At 38.3% G+C, this 20,664-nt stretch overlaps 1 protein-coding gene across 2 annotated transcripts; it reads left to right on the forward strand.

Annotated features, from left to right (window-relative positions):
* The first annotated feature begins 221 nt into the window (after positions 1-221).
* LOC145779442 (putative RNA-binding protein 46) lies at positions 222-20,188 on the forward strand. Of its 2 annotated transcripts, none has more exons than XM_082591032.1 (13): positions 222-351; positions 1,451-1,590; positions 4,202-4,377; positions 10,899-11,011; positions 12,818-12,957; positions 13,640-13,831; positions 14,201-14,312; positions 14,720-14,859; positions 15,102-15,365; positions 16,027-16,231; positions 17,157-17,329; positions 17,852-18,058; positions 18,780-20,188. In XM_082591032.1, the coding sequence occupies exons 1-13, from the start codon at positions 276-278 to the stop codon at positions 18,891-18,893; spliced, it is 2,052 nt and encodes a 683-aa protein (XP_082447158.1). In that variant the 5' UTR covers positions 222-275; the 3' UTR covers positions 18,894-20,188. The 2 variants fall into 2 exon arrangements, with proteins under 2 accessions (XP_082447158.1, XP_082447160.1); XM_082591034.1 differs by having other exon boundaries at positions 17,855-18,058.
* The last annotated feature ends 476 nt before the right edge of the window (positions 20,189-20,664 follow it).

Below are 20,664 nucleotides of genomic sequence, written 5' to 3' on the forward strand. Positions count from 1 at the left end.
TCATATGTTAAATAAACGTGCGGCCCACGGTTTCCCCCCGTTATTTATATCTGGCCCTCCTGTAATAAAGGTTGCACACCCCTGGTCTAGCCAGTTACAAAAAAATCAATGTCAAATGTAAGATTATTTCTTAAAATAAAGTTTGCACTTATGGTAGCCTTTAATTGCCTTTTTTGTTGGTAAAGATTAAACGTGACATGATGTTCCAATGTATTTTTACAGTCGTGAGTTAGATTGTCTTCTGGTTTTAAAGTTTATCATTTATAAAATTAATCATGTCTATGAATCCAGCAGCTGATGCTAATGAAACAATGGCAAAACTGCTAGCCTTGGAAAATAGAACTGGATACAGTAAGTGTTCATCTAATACTGTAAACTAGCAATTCTTTACTCTATTGATCTATCCTTGTCTGTCATCCTGTCATAATACTTATTGTCCTATTATGTATGATATATGAGAAAAATGTATGTAGCCTACTTTTGTAGGATAGCCTACTAAAATATTTCACACAGTGGACACTGGACACAAAGAATGATTTGTTTTATTTTTCAATTTTTTTCATAAATTTAGCAGAAAAGGACAGAGGCTATATTCACCACAATCATGTTGTTTAGTCGAGTATGACGTTTGACCTCAATATGTGCTAAAGCGTACAGAATATGTCAGCCCGTATCTTTTTTGTGAAACTTCAAGTCGCTCATACAAATTGCAAAACTAAAACTCTCAAAGTACGGTATATAATACATTGATGAAACTATTTTTTTAAACAAGTATTGTTACTTTTTACAGCCAACATACTACCTTGTTAAAACACTTTTAGAACCGAAAAAAAGGAACTTTCAGAGTATTCCCCTACCTAAAAATATTATACGACAATGTTCCTAGACTGAGTCAATTTTTGTCTGCTTGTTCTGATGGAGAATAGGCAATTATTTGACATACAGATAAAAACATATTGAGAAGACCTTTTGTTGACCATATTAGAAATAAAATCAAGCAGTAACGTATTATCAACGGTTTGCGTTGTTGGTAAGGAACATTGATTGTAGCAACCATATGATTGTAGTAACCATATAGGACGACAAAAGAAGAAACTCAAACAAACACAGTGATATATGAGTCTGCTACTATTCGGTGAGTCCGATTCGGTAAGAGCCTTTTTCGGAGAGTTCCCTATTCGGTAATTTTTTGAAATCTTTTTGGAAAATTATGGTGTACTGTAGCCTAATTATCATTGCCGCTTTTACATCGTTTTAACGTCGCTAAATGTTGAAATTAGGCTACGGTACCCGATTATTTAAAAAAAATCACCGAATAGGTAACCTTCCGAAAAAGGCTCTCACCGAATAGGGAACTCACCAAATTGGACTCACCGAAACGGGCCATTCCGGTGATATATATATACAAGCTCTTTAATGTCAGTAATTCTTTCAAAGCACTTTTTTCTAGCAATGCAGCAGTTCAATGGACAAAGAAAGTTTTGGAACCCAAAGTGGGACAAACCTATTCCACCTAGAGGTTGTGAAGTGTTTGTTGGTAAAATTCCACGAAACCTGTTTGAAGATGAGCTTGTTCCAGTATTTGAAAAGGTATGATAATAATTTAGTTTTTATGAATATAAAACGGTTGAGAAATATGATAGAATGGTTGAGATGTTGACATTTCAAAGAGTAAATATTGTACTTCTATTTCGTGACCACTTTCTTTGGTGGCACTCTAGTTAAAAGCAAAAGATGCACAACACGATTACACGAAACACAAAAATACAATAAACATGTTTACATGTGAACGTGAAGCCGTGTAAACACGGTTGGTGTTAAACTGTTAGAATGTTAAAAATTATTTTTAATGATCATGTGACTTGGATTTTTTAAGTTGTTCAACTTTTTATTTTTATTTTAAGACTTATTTTATTTTGATAATGTGTATCTAACATGCATAGTTGTATAAGCCATTTTTAAAAAAACAGAACATTGAGTTAGTTGCAATGATTGCATGTTCAAACCAACTGGTGTGATAGTGACTTTGTCCTTTTTAAACACACACAACAATGGTTACTTCTGTCCAAGACATTATAAGAATAGGCTCAAATACCATAGCACATTGCGGGCCACATGGTTTTAATTGATATGGAGCTGAAATTCTGAAGTTGTTCAGTGGGGTGGATCTGCCCTGAGGGGTTGCTGACCATTGCTGCAGAGGCTATTGAGAAGAGTTAAAGAAAGGTTAGCCTGTACAGTGTACACAAGCAATAGGGGTCTGCTACTATTCGGTGAGTCCGATTCAGTGAGTCCGATTCGGTGAGAGCCTTTTTCGGTGAGAGCCTTTTTCGGTGAGAGCCCTATTCGGTGATTTTTTTGAATTTTTTTTTGAAAATTATCGGGTACCGTAGCCTAATTAAAACCCCTAACCCTAACAACCCTAACTTAAAACCCCAAACCCCAAAAAACCCCAACCCCCCAAAAAAACCCATCCCCCAACCCCCAAAAAACCCATCCCCAACCCCCAAAAAAACCCATCCCCAACCTCCAAAAAACCCCAAACCCCATCCCCCAAAAAACCCAACCCTCCAAAAAACCCCAACCCCCCAAAAACCCCATCCCCAACCCCCAAAAAACCCCATCCCCCAACCCCCAAAAAACCCCATCCCCAACCCCCAAAAAACCCCATCCCCCAACACCCAACCCCCAAAAAACCCCAACCCCCAAAAACCCCCATCACCCAACCCCATAAAACCCCCATCCCCCAAAAAACCCCATCCCCCCAAAAAACCCATCCCCCAAAAAACCCCATCCCCCAACCCCATAAAACCCCCAACCCCAAAAAAACCCCATCCCCCAACCCCCATCCCCTAACCCCCATCTCCTAACCCCCATCCCCTAACCCTATAACGGCAATGATAATTAGGCTACGGTACCCAATAATTAAAAAAAAAATCACCGAATAGGGCTCTCACCGAAAAAGGCTCTCACCGAATCGGACTCACCGAATCGGACTCACCGAATCGGGCCATTCCGAAGCAATAGAACAGCAAAATCTCACTAATGAAGATTGAAGAAACATACGCACTACGCAGTCTTCAGAACTTTTGATATGAAATAATGGATATTGTACAACATGAAAGTACTGTCCTGTCCTTTTGAACTAACAAGAACGACTGGATCAGAAATTAGGAAGATGATAAACGTGGCAAGTTTGCGGAGTCAACTTAAGAAATCTGTTTTGATGAAACTACAAGAATAAAGCACTAAGCTTATGTGGACAGAACGGTCTGCTACTATTCGGTGAGTCCGATTCGGTGAGTTCCTAACCTCTAACCCCTAACTCCTAACCCCTAACCCTAAAACGGCAATGATATAATTAGGCTACGGTACCCGATAATTTTAAAAAAAAGTTGAAAAAATCCCCCGTTAAGGGATCGGACTCACCGAAACGGGCCATTCCGTGGACATAATGCTTCGAAAATTGAAAATGGAAAAAAGAAACTCAAATGACTTTTGAGAAACTGTAAAAGTGGGTGAGCAGAAGCAGTGCGTTTTCACAGTATAACAAGAATCCACTCCAGCAAGTCCACATAGTGGGATTAAGCAAGAAAAAGATTACATGCTCCCAAAACTGAAAAATATCACCGTTATTATTATATGCCACCTAAAATTATTAAAAAACTTGTTGCAGTTAGAAAGCAGCAAAAAGCGGTGGTCGATAGTCTGTGGCAGAATAATTAGTAGTGTGATACTGACGAGCCCGGCCTCATGGGAAAAACATGGTGTCTATCGCTGCCAATTCTTGTTACAATCGGCTGCTGAGAAACAAAAAATCCCTGCTATAGTGTTATAAACTTGAAGGCAGCATTCAAAAAACTGCTTTTCATGTTATTTAGTGGTTCTGGCGTATTAAGGGTTCCTTTTGAACTTAAATAACCTGCAGTGTTGCATGGACAAAAAAGTTTGGAAAACAATGCTCTAGTGCATCACTCAAGAGCTGTGAATGTGAAACTACCTTGTTTGATGATTTCGATTTTCGTTCCTAAAGTCGGAGTTTGTCTACCTGAAACATTTGGTCGAACTTGAGATATACCTTTGAGTGAAGTGTTCCCTTCTGGTGAAGTGTTCTCGCAAAAAAGTAAGAAGAAAATTTGCATCCGTTTTCAACGTGGCAAACTCTTATCTTTTCTGTGCAACCTTGCTTTTATATTTGCAGATTGGACAAATTTATGAATTACGACTCATGATGGATTTTAGTGGCTATAATCGAGGTTATGCGTTTGTGTGTTTCACTTGTCGAGAACACGCTCAACTTGCCATAAGTCGCCTTGATAATTATGAAATACGTCCTGGAATGAGGATTGGCGTCTGTCGCAGCGTTGATAACTGCAGGTAACAAAAGACTGTCTATTTTAAAATAAAACTACCTAGGCTCATAAGGTTGTCCATTTGACTACAGTTTTTCAACCAGTTCATTGTATTTTGAAAGATTTTTTTCTATTGAAACGCAATTTTAGTTCAGATGTATTTGTTTTGTACCTTTATAACTAAATAGGTACCTTACCGGCAGTGGCGGCTGGTGGCCTCCTGAATTGGGGGGGCTGCAAGGCAGCATATCCAAGAATTGTTGGAGGGCGATATCAGGCGAACCTTGCGGGCGTGTCGCCGAAGGCGACACCCACGGCGGGGGGTCTGGGGGGCCTCCCCCAGAAAATTTTTTACAATTACATTTAATTTGGTGCATTTTGAGAGCATTTTCAAAAGAAATTTGGGAGTGGAATAACAGTCAAAAATGCTGCTGTAGAGCTTGAAAAATACTAATATTTCAAATTTTTATATTCAAAATCAGTGCTAAATACAAATCAAACTATGTTCTATGCACTTCGTCGTTTTCTCAATAGTTCGCTCAGTTTGTTGTCTGCAAATATTTATTGTCGATCGCCGGCATCGGACACGATTGTCCACATACGATCCACACAAAAAAATACACAGAAACCAAAGACAAACAGAAGTACATTCACAGGAATGACGCTGAAGTAAGCAATAAATTTATTAATCAATCGTCCATTTCAGATCATGCGATCCATATCACACAAATTAAACATGCGAAACAAAAATCAATATTCAAAATGAAATATCATACTTAATCTGTTCAAACACCCAACTATAAAAAGAAATTTAAACTTTATCAATCGATGAATGTTGATATCACTGCTGTGCCATAGCAGCCATCAAGGCTAGGTAACGGCATAGCCTACATAGTGGTATTATAATGAAGGAGGTAGTTTGAGTTACGATAGCAGTCATACCTTATCAGGGAATCAACAATAGAGTTTGACGATGATTCACATTACCCAACAAAAAAAAGGCCCTTTTCCGTTGTAATGCATCAAATGTTATATGACATACAATGTTACACAAGACTTGATGTTCACGTAGCCTACGCTATAATGTTTGGGCAAATGGTGAATAATTCTAGGGATTAAAACAATTGCTGCGCGGAAACAATCGGCCACCCCCACTAGTGGGGAACAAACCGACGATGGATTATGATGATGATGATGATTCTAAATGCATTATTGAATGCAACACGCAAGCGATTAATTCACGTTGGTGATAATTTTCCCATGGTGACATGCATACATTGGGGTACAATATGAACGGAAGAGAACATTTTTAACTTCACTGGAGCTCTTGTAAAATTTTAATTTATTGGTAAAACAGTATAATGATCGTACTTGTCGGTTTATATCCTTGTCATCACACATTGCCGTGTCAAGAAATACACCCAAGTATCTGACGCTATCTACAGATTTGATTTGACTTCCGTTGAGCCGTGAAATTGGATTTAAATTTAACTTTAAGTGATTAGTTAGAAAATACATAGCAAACGACTTTTTGCAGTTAAAAACGATCTCATTACAAAGTACATAATCTTCGCACACACACAGTATATTGCAGTATACATGTAGTATAACCGTAGCTACATCTTTTTTGGAGCACCCTGCATGTATGCACCCACTGCTCCAGAACTAAAAATGCTTGGAAGTTAACATTTTTTATTCTTTCCTACAAAAATTATCTTTTGCCAGCTGAAGCCAGCTAGCAACCCTGCATGTATCACAATACAGAAGGACAAAGACAAAATCTCAATTCTATCACAAGTATAAATGCCCACTGGATGGCAAGTATAATTCAGTTCAATTCAAATTATTTTTCTTTGACAGAATGCAAAAGAAATGATATTGTAAAAAAGAAATACAGTAACAAAACCAACAAAAGGAAAAGGTGGCAAAACCTTAATGGTTTAAGACGTGCATGAAAGGATCTAATATTGCGGTATATGCATCGATAAATATAGTTAAGCACGGCCACCAAACCTGACACTTTAAAACAAGTAGATGAATTAGTTAAGAATCAGTCGCCTCCTCATTCCAGAAACAATTGGAGCGCCAATTCTTAAAGCAATGAGAACACGACTGAACCTAACATTACAAAAACAAACAAATACACACACACATATTGTAATTATAACCATTGATCTCGCTCAAGCCATAGGTGCCACATTTACTCTTTGCTACACATTACTGAGCATCACATATAAAGGACAGCGGACCTTTATTTATAGATGAATTCCATTCGGCGACTTTTTGCCATGGCAAAATGGTCAATTACCCTCTCTTTGAAATCTTTGGTTTCAGTTATTAAGCGATTTTCTATTGACACCATGGCTAATGCAGAAAGTCTTTCAGTACACATGGTGCTGCGGGAAAAGGTTTTAATCCTTTTCAGTGATGAAAAGCAACGTTCTGGTTCTGCTGTTGACATTGGAGTGGTAAGTAGAATTTTAGCTAGCTTTATTACTTCAGAAAAAGTTGATTGCATTCCTTCCAGGTTTAGCAACGAAAGCAGCTGCACAAGTCCACTCACTGAATGCATGTCATTTCTAGAATAGAGAACAGACAGCTCCGGTTTGAGCTTGTCTTTGATTAACATAGGGTATGCTTCACAACATTTTTCTAAAGCTTTTTCTGGAAACTGTCTTGCATATTGTGAAGCATTTTTCAAATTAAATAAAGTGCTTGCTTCAAGATGATTGGTGAACTTGAACCTTTCTTGACACTGCATTAAGACAACATCACATACTTCTTTAGCATCAATGATTTGGGATTCAGGCATTCTCCGTGTGGGTGAAGGTGACTCATTGTCTGCAGCAATGCCTTCCCTTATTCTTTGTATTGCTGACAGAAAATTATCCAGAGAGCACTGCACTTTGAATGACTCAAGCTCCACAGACTGCAGCTGAGCAAACAGTATGTCAACATGAGGCATGATTTTCGAAAAGAAATCTAACCAAAACACAAATTTTGGATCTATGAGCATTCGTTTTATACCAGCAGCAGCAAAGCCAGTCACCGAAGAGTTGCTTTGTTCCAAAGTTGAGCAGCATTCTATAAGTGCGTCTTTTACCTCCGATACAGCATTCACCGTCCTGCTTTTAAAATTCCATCGTGTTGCTGATGGGCGAGGAATACGCCTTTGAGCAACTTGGTCCAAAGCAGCCATTCTTTGAGGAGATTTGGAGAAAAAACTTGGGATTCCCGAAAGACTGTTAAAAAAGACTCTGACACTGGTATTCTGCGAAGTGGCTTTTTGTATAACCAAGTTTAGCTGGTGTGCATAACAATGGACAAAGTGTGCATTGCTATATACTTGCTTGATTCTTGATTGCACACCATTTCTTGCACCACTCATAGCAGCAGCACCATCATAAGTTTGTGCTACAAGTTTGGATGTATTGCTCCCAAGCAAAACTTTAAGTTCCTGAAATAGGATTGAAGACAGAGCTTCTGCTGTCTGGTTAGCAGGATTAAAAAAACCCCAAAATCTTTCAACAGGCTTCCCATGACTTTCATACCGTAGTACAATCACCATCTGTGTCTTCTCTGAGATGTCAGTAGTTTCATCACACATGATTGCTACAAATTCAGACTGTGATATTTCTTCTTTAATTTTGCTTTTGCAAAGCTCAAGAATCGTTTCCAAAAGCTCATTTTGAATAGTTTTGGATGTACCTTTGAATACCTTTGCAGAATTAAAATGATTTTGGAAGCGTGAGTCAAGATTGGAAGCAAAATCAATTAACCCCATGAACACACCAGGATTTTTTGAGCCTTGACTTTCATCATGTCCCCTTAATGGCAATTCAAATCTGCCACAAAATTTTATACAATCTATAATCTTTGACAATACTGTTCTGTTCTTCGTTACTTCTTCATTATGTTTAGTAATGGAGAGTTGATATCCAGAATCTATAAGTGTAGCAATATTAACTCTGCCAAGCACTGAAAGACTCAAAGTATTGTTCATGTGGAAAGTTGATCTGCTATGCTTCTCTGTCTTTCTACTGAGATGTTTCAGGTCTTTCACACCTACTTTGGTCCAGGAATGTTCTTGATCTCCACCAAACAGTAAACAGGGAAAGCAAAAGAAAGCATTTTCACTGTTGCAGCCACACAGCCAGTCATGATCATCATACACATTTCTGTTAAACTTCCTTGCATAAGGGTTACCTCTACTGGTGGATGATTGGGAAATGTCAAGGTTTGGAGTGGGTCTTCCTTGTGCTTTGATGCTAAGTTTTTCTTGCAGAGACAACTGGGAAAACCTAATTTTTTTCAATGACATTACAGAATTATCCATTGTATATAAATTGCAAAATGTTCCAATTAAAGTGTAAATTATTATAGCATAAACCTGTTAAGACAAATGAAATCATTGTCAATTTTTTTAAATGAAGGTAGATTCAGAGTCAAAATAAGAGTATCCATATATATATGATATTTTTTTTTTATTTATTTGCATCAGACTCAAGATGAAAGTAGAAACAAAGCAGATACTCAACTCAACTCCGAAGAGCTGAGTCATAATGTACCAAATACAAAGATTGAGTGTAACAGTCTGTTCGCATTAGTTCATATATCCATTGGTTGGAAGACAAGTTACAGCGGGTTACAAACTGATATAATTTTTTACAAATGAAAGCTTGAAAAATGGTGATATTGTTATCAACGAATGCAGAGGTGATGCTGCATCGTCTCTGCAGATTAAACAACATTCTGTAACAATTATTGTATCCAACACGTAAGCGATTACTACTGGATAGAAGATAGTTACACCATAGTTGACAGGCATATAAAGGCATACAATAGGAACGAAACAACACATTTTTAACAGCAATCAAACGTTTGGAAAACCTTGCTTTTAACATGTTTTCAGAACAATACAATGACCGTAATTGTCGTTTCATGTCTTTATCATCAGGTAGAAGCGTTAATTATTACTCCAATATATTTCAAGGGTCTCAAAGCAGATACGATTTTTATTTAAATACCGTATTATATATGATCGGATTATAGCCAAATTTCAACATCTAGGCTTTATATAAAACACCAACAGTTTTGTTGCAATTAAATATAATGTCATGAGAAACTACATACATTTGACAAACATTGATGAGTTTCTGGAGTCCCTTGACACTTGATGCAAAACAACACAAGCCTTCAGCATACATTAAATGATTGAAGACAGGAGTTGCCAATGCAGCAGCCAACAGAAAGACCGTTTAATTCAGAAGATAAATCATTCATGTAGATGCACTTCTGCAGCATACCGGTACTAGACCTAGAGGGCAGACACTAGTGAAGCACCTAACTTAACTATCTATCACTCCTGACGGATCACTGAGTGGAAACAATTATCGTTCCTTGCCCTAGAAAATACTATACCAACCCTCAGCAGCATGGAGTCACATGCAAAGATCAAAACTGGGCAAAGATCAAAACCCTAACCTTATTCCTAACTCTAACCCTTACCTTAATTAACCCTACCTAACTTTAATCCTAACTCTGGCAACACCTGATTGTAACTATGGCAACAAGTGTGTAAAAATAGCCACTTTGTAATAACAATAATAGGATGGATAAAGAAAATTGGACATAAAAGAAACCCATCCTCAGGCAAAAGCAGGTTTCGATGTGGCCCAGGAGAGCAGGTGTTGAGCTCTTTTTATGGTCAGACTGCACATCACAGTCACACAGTAGCCTAAGACGATTGAGGTTCGAGATCCAGTGTAAGTTATTGTTTCTTGTCCTAGCACTATTGTTTCTTGTCCTAGCACTGTTGTTTTCTTGCCCTAGTACCGGTACATCCTATAACCTGTTGAATACCCTAATCCTACAGCTATCACATTTACAGTCATGTCTCATCGCTACTCTGCGAAACAAAACTTAACTTTAAAAAGTCTGTAGAATTATTCGGTTAGGGGGGGGGGGCTGTTTTCCATGCAGCCCCAACAGATTCAAAAATTGCTGTTATGTATTCTGTAAAATACCAAAAGAGGTGGAGCTTCAAGGATATTTTTTAGCCAATCAGAGCACTTGAAATCCAAAATCTGGGGCTGCAAAGAATGTTGTCCCAAAGCCATGTTTCCAAACAAATTTTTAAATATTTTAATTTTCAATCCGCAATCCATAAGTGAAAAAAGTAATCGGGTCGGACAAACACAGAGGAAAACATATCTTCCCTTTTTTCTCTTTCTTTCAGGGGGGGCTGCAGCCCTGCAACCCCATGGCACGAGCCGCCACTGCTTACCGGTATGTAAAGGATGAGGTCATAAGTAGAATAGGAAGGTTTTTTTCCGAGTTGGATCCTTACATTGTGAAGTTGAGCAGAAAATCTTGAAGTATTGCTATGCCACCATATAATTAATTATGGCTATATACGAGTATATGGCTAGAACAACCATGAGGTGAAGATGATTACCGTACTTGAAAGATCCGCAACAAGTCTGGTGAGTATTGCACAAACTATTGGAATAGTAAAGTTGCTTAATGGTGCTTCATATCTTTAAGGTTGTTTGTTGGTGGTATTCCAAAAGACAAAACCCAGCTTGAAATAAGACAGGCTATGTGTGAAATATCTGAAGACGTAAGTGATGTCATTGTCTACCCTGGAAGCGAACCTGGTAAGTTTCTTTTGTTATTGTCATTGATACAACAATGCCATCAAAGGCAGCACTTATTTGAGATTTGGTTGTGCAATGTGCAAATGTGCATACAATCATTATTAATAGATATATTATGGCTGAGCTTGATGCAATTGGTGCACGGCTCAAACTTAGCTTGAGTTTTGATTATGTGCGTTTTTCATATGTTCTTGGCGTCGCGTCATCGATGCGTCTTGACTCATACAGCTTGCGTTTTGTATGCGTACTGTGCTACTTCATTTGGAAAATGGAGATTATTTCCCTACATTGATGTCAATCGGTTGATCATGTTGGCATACTCTTTACAACTGAGACCGAGCATTTAAGTTATTGTGGAAGATTTCATCAAAAATGGCATCAAAAAGCATTATAGATTTTCGATCGGGAACAGAATCGTGACGGTTTAGTTTGAAATGAGTCTTGAAATTTTTTAGGGTTCTAGTCACAGATTCCCTATTTTTGGTGCATGGCATAAACTTTGCGTGGAAAGCATCTGCTTTACCGACAATACACAGTTACGCACGCAGTGTAAACATTCCAATACACTCGCGTGCGGTGAATTGAAAGATGCTATTTATTGTATCTTAATAGTCTAATCCAGGGGTGGGCAAGCTTTTTAGACTACCGGCCAAAAACTTTTTAATCTTTGACAAGCGGGCCATGTGAGTATAGTTAGCAACAAACCTTATTTAGCTTCTACACTGAACCTGTTACTACATGTAAGCATAACTTGATTAATTTCACAGTGTAGATTCTAACGATCTGTATCAGGCTAATACAGATCGTTAGAATCTACGCTGTGAAGTAAGCAACGATCATGCTGCTAAAAGCGAAACTCAATCAATTGCATAACTTGATTAAGTTTGACACTCACAAAGCTTTGAAAACTTTACTAAACGAGCTACTCTATAAATCTGGAGGTTAACTTTTTGCGAGATTCAACCTTGCTAGGCTAGCCCTGCTGCCAGCTACTACAGAACAGATCAATCATTTGATTAAACAAAGTTTGAACAATTGTTCAACTGTGACGGAACAATAAACCAACCTAACAATAAACCATAGACCCTACTTAACAAATTTTCAACAAGATAGAATGATTGTGCGTGCATTAGAAAAAATAGTTTTAATGAATTGAATTAAAGCATTCAATTCCTGCAACATCAGGCGGGCCAGATTAAATAACTCAACGGGCCAGATTTGGTCTTCGGGCCGTAGTTTTCCCATATCTGGTCTAATCCCTGCTTATGACACGTGTAAAATGTTTACAGCAAATTAGTATTGTATTTTTTATTAAAAAGTATTAGTAGTAGTAGTAAAAAAGTACGGTAGTAGTAAAAAAAAGTATTTTTTACTTGCCCATTCAACGAAATATCATTGCATCGCCAAAGCCGGATTGTGGTCGAATTTCAATTCCAAGAAGACGCATATGTAACACTCAACAAACAAACGGTACAGTAAATTGCAGACGAAATTTAAAAAAAACTTAAAACGTACTGCCACTTCGCTTATGACTGTTAATGATGGATCACGGTAGCTCAGTGAATAATGTCTAAATAAGTTGAGCATGATTGTGTTTTTATTTATTTTAAGAGCGCAATTGTTTTGCCATTTTTGTGACTCGTGCGTAAGAAGCTTGTGTTCTTGTTATCTGACAACGGCATGGTGACTTGTATAGGCCACCATGGACAGCGATATCTTTCCAGAATGGTTGCACTTTAAATAAATTACGAAGTGCTACATTTTCCAGTTAACCATTCAGCTTTTACCTTCCATAACTTTCACCAGGTGAACAGAATCGTGGGTTTGCTTTTGTTGAATACAGAACCCACCGCGCAGCAGCGATGGCGAGAAGGAAGCTGATCCCGGGCAGGATTACGTTATTTGGAAACGAAATAGTGACAGACTGGGCAGAGCCAGAGATTGATGTATTTACTGTTTTGTAAAGATGATGCTTCATTTGGTTGTTTGTTTTTAGTTGAAGTGATGTAAATATTCTAGTTGGTGTCTTCACTTTCAGTAAGTGACTCAAAACACAAGAGTATTGACCAAGGTAACAGGATTAGGTAAGCGGCTAACATCATTGCTTCTCAGTTGTGTCCAGGCTTATGCTGGCGGTTAAGATTTAAATTAAGTGGACGGGAAGGCAAGGAAGCTAATCTTCGTGTCTACCTTCAGGCATGCTATTAAGTATCCTGCCAAAAACACAGCCGCATGCTCTTGAGAGGTGTCGACCCGGCGATCTTCAAGTGATTTCTCGGCCCATTGGCTTCTCAGACAAAGCATAAAGGCACGATATGTCTTACAGTAATTGAAATGATAGTTTGAGTTCTTCAGCATTGTCAAGCTGTGGTAGGCAGGCTGCACAGTCCAGTAGTGATAGTCTCTGCATGACGTTCGGAAGGGCGCCGGTTCGACACCCATAGAGAGCACGCGGTGTGGGTTCGGCTTTGACATTGTGTCAATGATTTCCTGGTGTCTAATAACACGCTCAGCGGTAGACTAAAAGATTGCCTTTCTCGGCTTCCGGTCTACTTAATGTAAATCTTATTTGTTCTTGATTGAACCTTTAATGGTAATGTTCATTGTTCACTTAATTTTGGTACACAGGCAAACGAGAGTTTGAATCGGATCAAGAATGTGTATGTGCGTAATCTAAAAATATCAACCACTGAACAGACAGTGTTTGCTGCCTTTAATGTATTAAGACCTGGTGCGATTGAAAGAGTTAAGAAGATCGAAGACAGAGATTACGCGTTTGTACATTTTCTTCAGAGAGAAGATGCCCTTTATGCAGTGCAGGTAGTTTGGATGAAGAGTAATTATGGTTGAAGCTATTATAGGGCAGGTGATGCTAATGTGCCACAAATGTAGATGTGCAGCAACACACATGCAGTGGGCGTATATTTAGAATCTGAGCTTAGATCAACAGATAGTCGTGCATTAAATGCACATGAGCACAATAGCTTGACGCGTTTACTTTTATTTGCGCTATAAATGCAAAGCAGTAATTGCAGTGATAACTCGCAAGTAGTCTTGTACTGTACAAATGCAACGAGGAATTTTGCGCATGGTTCAGAAAGATTAACATGCACTTTGGACTAATTTCCAAAGCAAACATGATTGGTCGGGTGCATGATGTGCTTTTTGATAAGTGCTTTTGGTTTACAGGTGATGAATGGACAGAAAATAGATGGCCAAGAAGTCCAGGTCTCTCTTGCAAAGCCCCCGTCAAACAAACATGATGCCAACAATACTGTTCTCAATCTCAACCAGACTAATAGTGAGAATGTTATTTGTTTGAGACAAAAACTATATTTAAAAGGTTGGAAGGAACAGGAAATATATTTAGCAGACTTCTTTTGGTTTTTATTTCCATCTTCGCCATTCTATAGGAAATTATTATAAGCTCTGTTAACTTATAACAAAGCAGTTATCTAAAAAAAGATAGAAGCAACAAATGCGAACGTAAAACTTGCTTGGGACCGAAATCATTGTAGGCCTACTAAGTGCAGAGGATCTGGCATGGTCGCCAACTTTTACCACTTTTCTCGGTTTTGTAAAATAATGTTTTCTACCAAAGTTGCTACTTTGTATGAAACCACGTTTTTGCACCGATAGCCTACTCAAGGTGCTAAATGTGTTCATTTACTCAAGGTGGTAAATTAATCACATCACAAATTTATTAAGATTTCAATCAGCCCCCAACAATGTTTGGGCGCATCAATGGTGTCATGATGACCAGGCCTACCCCAGCAACACAATCTCAATCTATGCTCAACCAATTTTCATCTCCAACGGCAACAGATTTTGCCAACATCATTCGCGCAGTAAGGCGTCTGTTAAATATGTTAATAGGCCTACCAGTAAATCAGTTCATTTCTAGTCGTACTTTTCACAGGTGTCAGTTTCTATTGAAAACTTTACACCAGTTATATATGACTGCAACTATAGACTTAACCCCTCATGTCGCACGGATTGTTTGACATTTTGTCTTACTTTTCACCAAATGACATTGTACCTTGCTTTTGCCTCGATATTTTTTGTTACAAGACTATTTTCAAATTGACAGCAAAGTGCAGCGAAGTTGCAACAATCTCTTCGAAATCTTCAGCCTCCACCTGCAGTGCCGTCGTATCTAGTTCAGCCTCCAAAACTATCTCCCCCGACCTACCCACTCTTGTCTGGACCCAAGGGTGATGGATTATTGGGCCCAATATCTAAGTCGAACGATTGCGGTTGCAATGGGAAAAGTGTTGTAACATCTCCTCAACAAAGCAAAGATCTTGTTCCAGTCTCCACTCTGGATCACATTGCGAAAATTCAATGCCCGGTGGTATGAATATTCAATGGTTAACGTTTCCACACGTTGTGACCACCATCCCAGACAGCAAAATCCGTCATTTTTACATTGATTCAATGTCTACTGACCTTGAACCAATGTTAAAATGATGGGTTTTGCTGTCTGGGGTAGTATTTTTTGATTTATATGCAATGTTCCTCATGCGTTTCCAAGATGATTTTGATCACAAACGCTTGAAATTCATCTGGTCTAGTGCCTTTAAAGCACGAGGGTGTGGATTGATAAATTGTGCTGTGCAAAATGACACCAACTATTTCTGTCTGGCTTTTTGGTTTTTATATGCATCCAAGCCAATATGCCAAATGGTGGCTTGCTTCATTGCAATCGTCTCATTGATTGCGTACGCCCACCTTCAGGTAGACATGCCGACCTCTGTATTGAACCTACATTTTGAAAATCTTGTTAAACGTGTTTTGTTTGGTTCGTTTCATCTTTTAAAGCTTTTACTTACACCAAGGCTAAAATTCTATCTACAAGCCACAACCCATGCAGCAAATCAGCCGTTTTTTACATTGATTTAACGTCTGCAGACGAGAATATAAAAAAATGACTGATTTGCTGTCTGGGACGTTAACTGTAGTCAGATTCGAAGCGTTTGGTTTAACGACCAACAACAGTAAAATCTATTTTGCAGGTTTATCTTGACGAAATCAGTACCATGTTCAATAATGGGATAAGGCCAGTCTATGCTTTGTACACCGATAATTCTCAAGGGCTGACGAGATATGTTTATCGAATCACTTTCATGGGAGAGTGTTACACCCCTCCAGCCGACCGATATTGCTACAGCGTTCCAGACGCCCAGAGAAGTGCCGCTGAATATGTGCTAAGACAAATTGGTAAGGAAAAGTAATCAAAGTAACAATTAATATTCTGCTAATTAAAAGGTAATCAAGGTAATTTTTGAAACTTTGTAAGTTTGTAAAGTAAATTTGAATCAGGCTCAATTTTTCTCTTACGAAGTTTTATACATTTACTTTACAATTTTACTACGTTCTAACTTGTTAAACAACAAAGCAATAAGTTACATGATTTCCCAGGCTGCTTAAAAATATCATCTTGTCAAATATCATTGGGCCTTGCAAAAGCTAACATTTTTTCTGGGCTTTTTTGTCTTGGAGACTTTCTTTTGTTTGTTCGTGAAGAATTTCGTTTTGTTTCATCTTGAACCGTCTTTCGTAGAATACTCATAAATGTTCAAAAATTATTTAAACAAGTGAGAATTTAAAAAAAAAAGATTGTAGGCGGTTGTTTGGAAATTCTTCAAAATCTAAATTCGGTAAAGAAAATTGAGTAATTAGACTATAACAAAATGTAGTGTGCCTACTTTATGTTTGTTACAAGACGGTTTCAAAGTCTTCGTAGTTGAAGCATGAATGGATGGCGTCACGTAATTATATTGAACTGCTGGTGACGAAATTAACTGTAGCGTTGCTAATCTTGTGTATGCTAAACTTTGGTTTTGCAACATTTTAATCACAATCAATGCATCACTGGTATGGAAATCGCTATCCTCGGACTGAGAAAGCGTCTTCGGATGCTGACTTCTAAAGCGTTCATTTCATCGAAAAATGGTTAAATTCAACCAAAATAAAGTCATAAAAAATGTTTATCCCAAAATAAAAATTTCCCAATATTTGGTCGCTTTATAGCCTACACAACTTAGGCTACTTGCACAGTTAGTTTTGTCCTATTTCGTTTAATCACACAAGTAGCAAAGATAGGCTCAGGTATTCAATCATAATTTTCTACGTTCCTACCTAGATCCATGGTTGAAGAAAAAGATAACTGAAGTGGTGCAGAACAGCTGCAGTACGAACTCACCTGCTTATCCACCTGCCTCAGCTCCTAACCCACTTCCTGCCGCTGGGTTCACTGCCCCATCAAACACGGGCCTGTACAACGCTGCCTCAATGTGGGAATCAGCTTTCGCCAATGTAAGTCACTTTCCACTTTGACCAGCTTTGTTACTCGCACGAATACGTCTTGTTTTGATGACTAGCCAGACTAGTCATGCCGCATACTGCCAACTTCTTATGGATTTAAAAGAATAAAATAACTGTTTTCATCAAGCTAAGAAATGCCAGCAGGTCGCGCAAGAACAACTCTTGGTTGGTGGTGCTGTATGACGTCAGCGCTCGATGATGCATCGTTCTCTACAAACCTACACTTTGGTCTGACACGCTCTTGCTTTGACGTAACTTAGCTTAAAGTAACGCAGTGCACACAATTTTCTGAAATTACAGTGGCTCTTCTCCAGCATTTACTAGCTATGGACGTCATGCGGACTCCTTCCCATCTTGCACGAGTGTTCTTGCAGAGGTTAGGGGTTAGGGCGTCTGTTCATCTGCGCACTGCAGCAATGCTGTAAACAGCTAACTGGATAGCTGTTGTCGCTACCGTTTCTCATAATGCAACTTCAACGTTTATCTTTATTTTTAAATTGACATATTTATTAGCAGAAAGCTTGCAACTACGAGTCCATCAATCGAAAGCCTGAAACGCAAACGTCTTTCAAAAGCTTGTCATCTGGCATGAGCAGCAATTTGATGGGTGGACTGACTTCAGCTAATACCTCAGCGTCGTCTTCTTACGGCTTGTCAAACAGCATTTGGGGTCAAATGAAACTGGCTGATAATTACTTGACAGGAAATCCATATCAAAAGGTGGGTAGGCCTGTTGTGTAACAAGATGTTTGCCAGTAGCGCTCCCAGGCCGATTTTATGATTACTAAAGACCAACAAACTTAATTTAGAACTGATTTAGATTATCTTATTATTTTTAAATATCAACTGTAGAAAACAAACCGTTCTTCAATAAAAGAAAAAAAATTGTTCCTGAAGATTTTGTAACTGTAGCCTATAGATCTGGTTCATGGGATTATGGGCAGTTTATGATACTAAACTGGACGTTTTTTGAAGTAATGCTGGGTAACACAACATGAGCATTCTGACAGCCTCCGCCCAAGCGCGCTATAGGCTATGCCTCTAGAAGTATTGTGCTGTAATCTTGTTAATAGTAGGCTTTGCGTGCAAATGCTTTAAACGGTTAAGCTTCTTAATTAGCCCGTCAAATACAGTAGCTGCGAAGTCCTCAACACAATCCAACTGAACTTAGCACTTGACAGGGTGCGACCCAGGTCATTGTGATCATTCGCCACCTTTCAAACATGGTCTTAAACAAACATTGAAAAACAACCTCACCTGACTAAGTATAAGTACTAAGTAGCCTAACACTAGCGTCCAGCACCTTGCAGTTGACCTATTCCAGGTGGATTTTTAAGAATGTGTTCATTATTCCTGTAAAGAATATGCTTTTTCTGTATAGGCTATGCTTGTAATTTTTGTAGCAGAGTTTCCAGACTGATAAACGCCATTTTCTTCATAGAACTCTTCTCCTCTGATGTCGGAATCTCTTAGCTCTCTCAAGAGGACAACGCCGACGTTCGATCGTGTGTTGTCCCCATGCAATGCATTGCAAGTTCTCTCTTTAGACAGTTAACAATTTAATCAGAATCTGATTAAACCACGAAAAATTTTGAGTCGAAGAATTTATTTCAACTTTTGAACGACTGAATTTGTGACTGAAATACTTTGTACAAAGGCAAGAGTAATTGTTATTTGTCAAAATGTAGCATCGAAGCTTAATCAACCTTTAATGAGTTCACATTTTTTTACCTGTAGTTGAGTTGTTACTGTTTCATTAATAGTTAGTTTTTCGTTTGATGGAGTCGTTACGTGCGTAACTCAAACCTTCTTATCTGTTTTTCCATGAACAATAATGGCTGTCCTAGGCTTACAACCCACTTATTGTTTCACCCGTGTTTTCAGTACGGCAGTCGATTTTATGAAAAATTACATTTCAAAGTTAGAAAATTGCACGTTCTCTGTCGATGTTGTTTTCTTGTTGCATCCAAATTGTCACTCTTTCTCATATTAGTTCAGTTCAATTCTGCTTTGACGCATTTTCGAAAACAAATTATCACTTTTTTGGTTCTGTTTTTGTTTTGATTGAAAACTTCTCTGATTTCAAATTCTTCACACGTTTGCTCAACGTTTAAATAATCATTGTTGTTGAAATTGATCAATTTTTAAATGGATTGCCGATTCCCAATCAAATAATGTCAGCAGTGCAGTGGTCAAAACGCTTGAGTTTTACTATTTTGCTGCTGAATGCTGCCATTTAATTTGAGTTAGCAAGTGAAAACTTTAGCAAATCACTTTATTCATCTATAGTGATCTCATGAAATAGTCCGTTCTCTGTCCTCTAATCATCGAATTGAAATGTCTGATGAGTTTTCGGTTTATTTTGAGAATTATTTTCACTTTGTAAATGAATAACTGAAAGAAACGCTATCTTCGGTAGGCTACATATTTCCTCACTTGAACGGAATAATTCATGTTTTAATCTGTTTTAACAAATGCATTGCTTTTTATGTATATACGTTTTGAAGAATCCGACGTTTTTGGTTCAATACGTGTGCGTAGGTCCAAAGTGTAGCCTAAATACAGCAATTTATTGCGATCTAGCTGTGGCTTTTGCTCAGTTTCGTTGAAACTTTACCATGCTCTCCATTGTATCACATGTTAATGTTTGATTTTTACATCTACATTTTATCATTTAAAGTTCTTTCATTGCAACCGCAAGTTCATTTTATATCTACCAGTGCTCACATAATTGGAGATAAGTGACACCGGCTTGACATTTCATTGCCAGTTCCCTGATAGTTAGCCTACGTCAATTTATTCAGTTTGAGTTATTTTTGTAGTGTTGATGTTTTTTCAATAAATTTCGTTTTCTTGAATGTCGGCTGAAAGCTTCTGATGTAGCAAAAACCCTCAGGTTGCAGAATATAAAGCTGAAGTCTGCACTTGGAGTCGATGTAGGCTGGATCTCCTTTATTACCCTGTGGTAGACCCATGGGGTAGCAGGGCAATTGATCACGTATCCCCCTAAAACATCGCGATTTTCTCCGGTTTTGCCAATTTTCTTGTATACGCAAAAGGTTCTCGATGTCTACTGGAACGAGAAAAGAAATAGTTTGGAGGTTTAACTGAATAAACTGTGGGGGCTGTTGTCGATGGTCTTTCATACCTACGAGCAATTATACCAGCACTCTCCATCCCTCCTGGAGCAGACCTCTCAAAAAAGGCATGGGTCACATTGAACAGGATCAGATGTGACGTTGGCTGCACTGGAGCTAATCTGTTTAGGTGGGGGTTGCATAATACGCCGATATGTGTCTGCGGAGCGGTAGAACAAACAATGCAAC

This window comes from Aplidium turbinatum, chromosome 11 (genome assembly GCF_918807975.1).
Source record: "Aplidium turbinatum chromosome 11, kaAplTurb1.1, whole genome shotgun sequence".
NCBI lineage: Eukaryota > Metazoa > Chordata > Ascidiacea > Aplousobranchia > Polyclinidae > Aplidium > Aplidium turbinatum.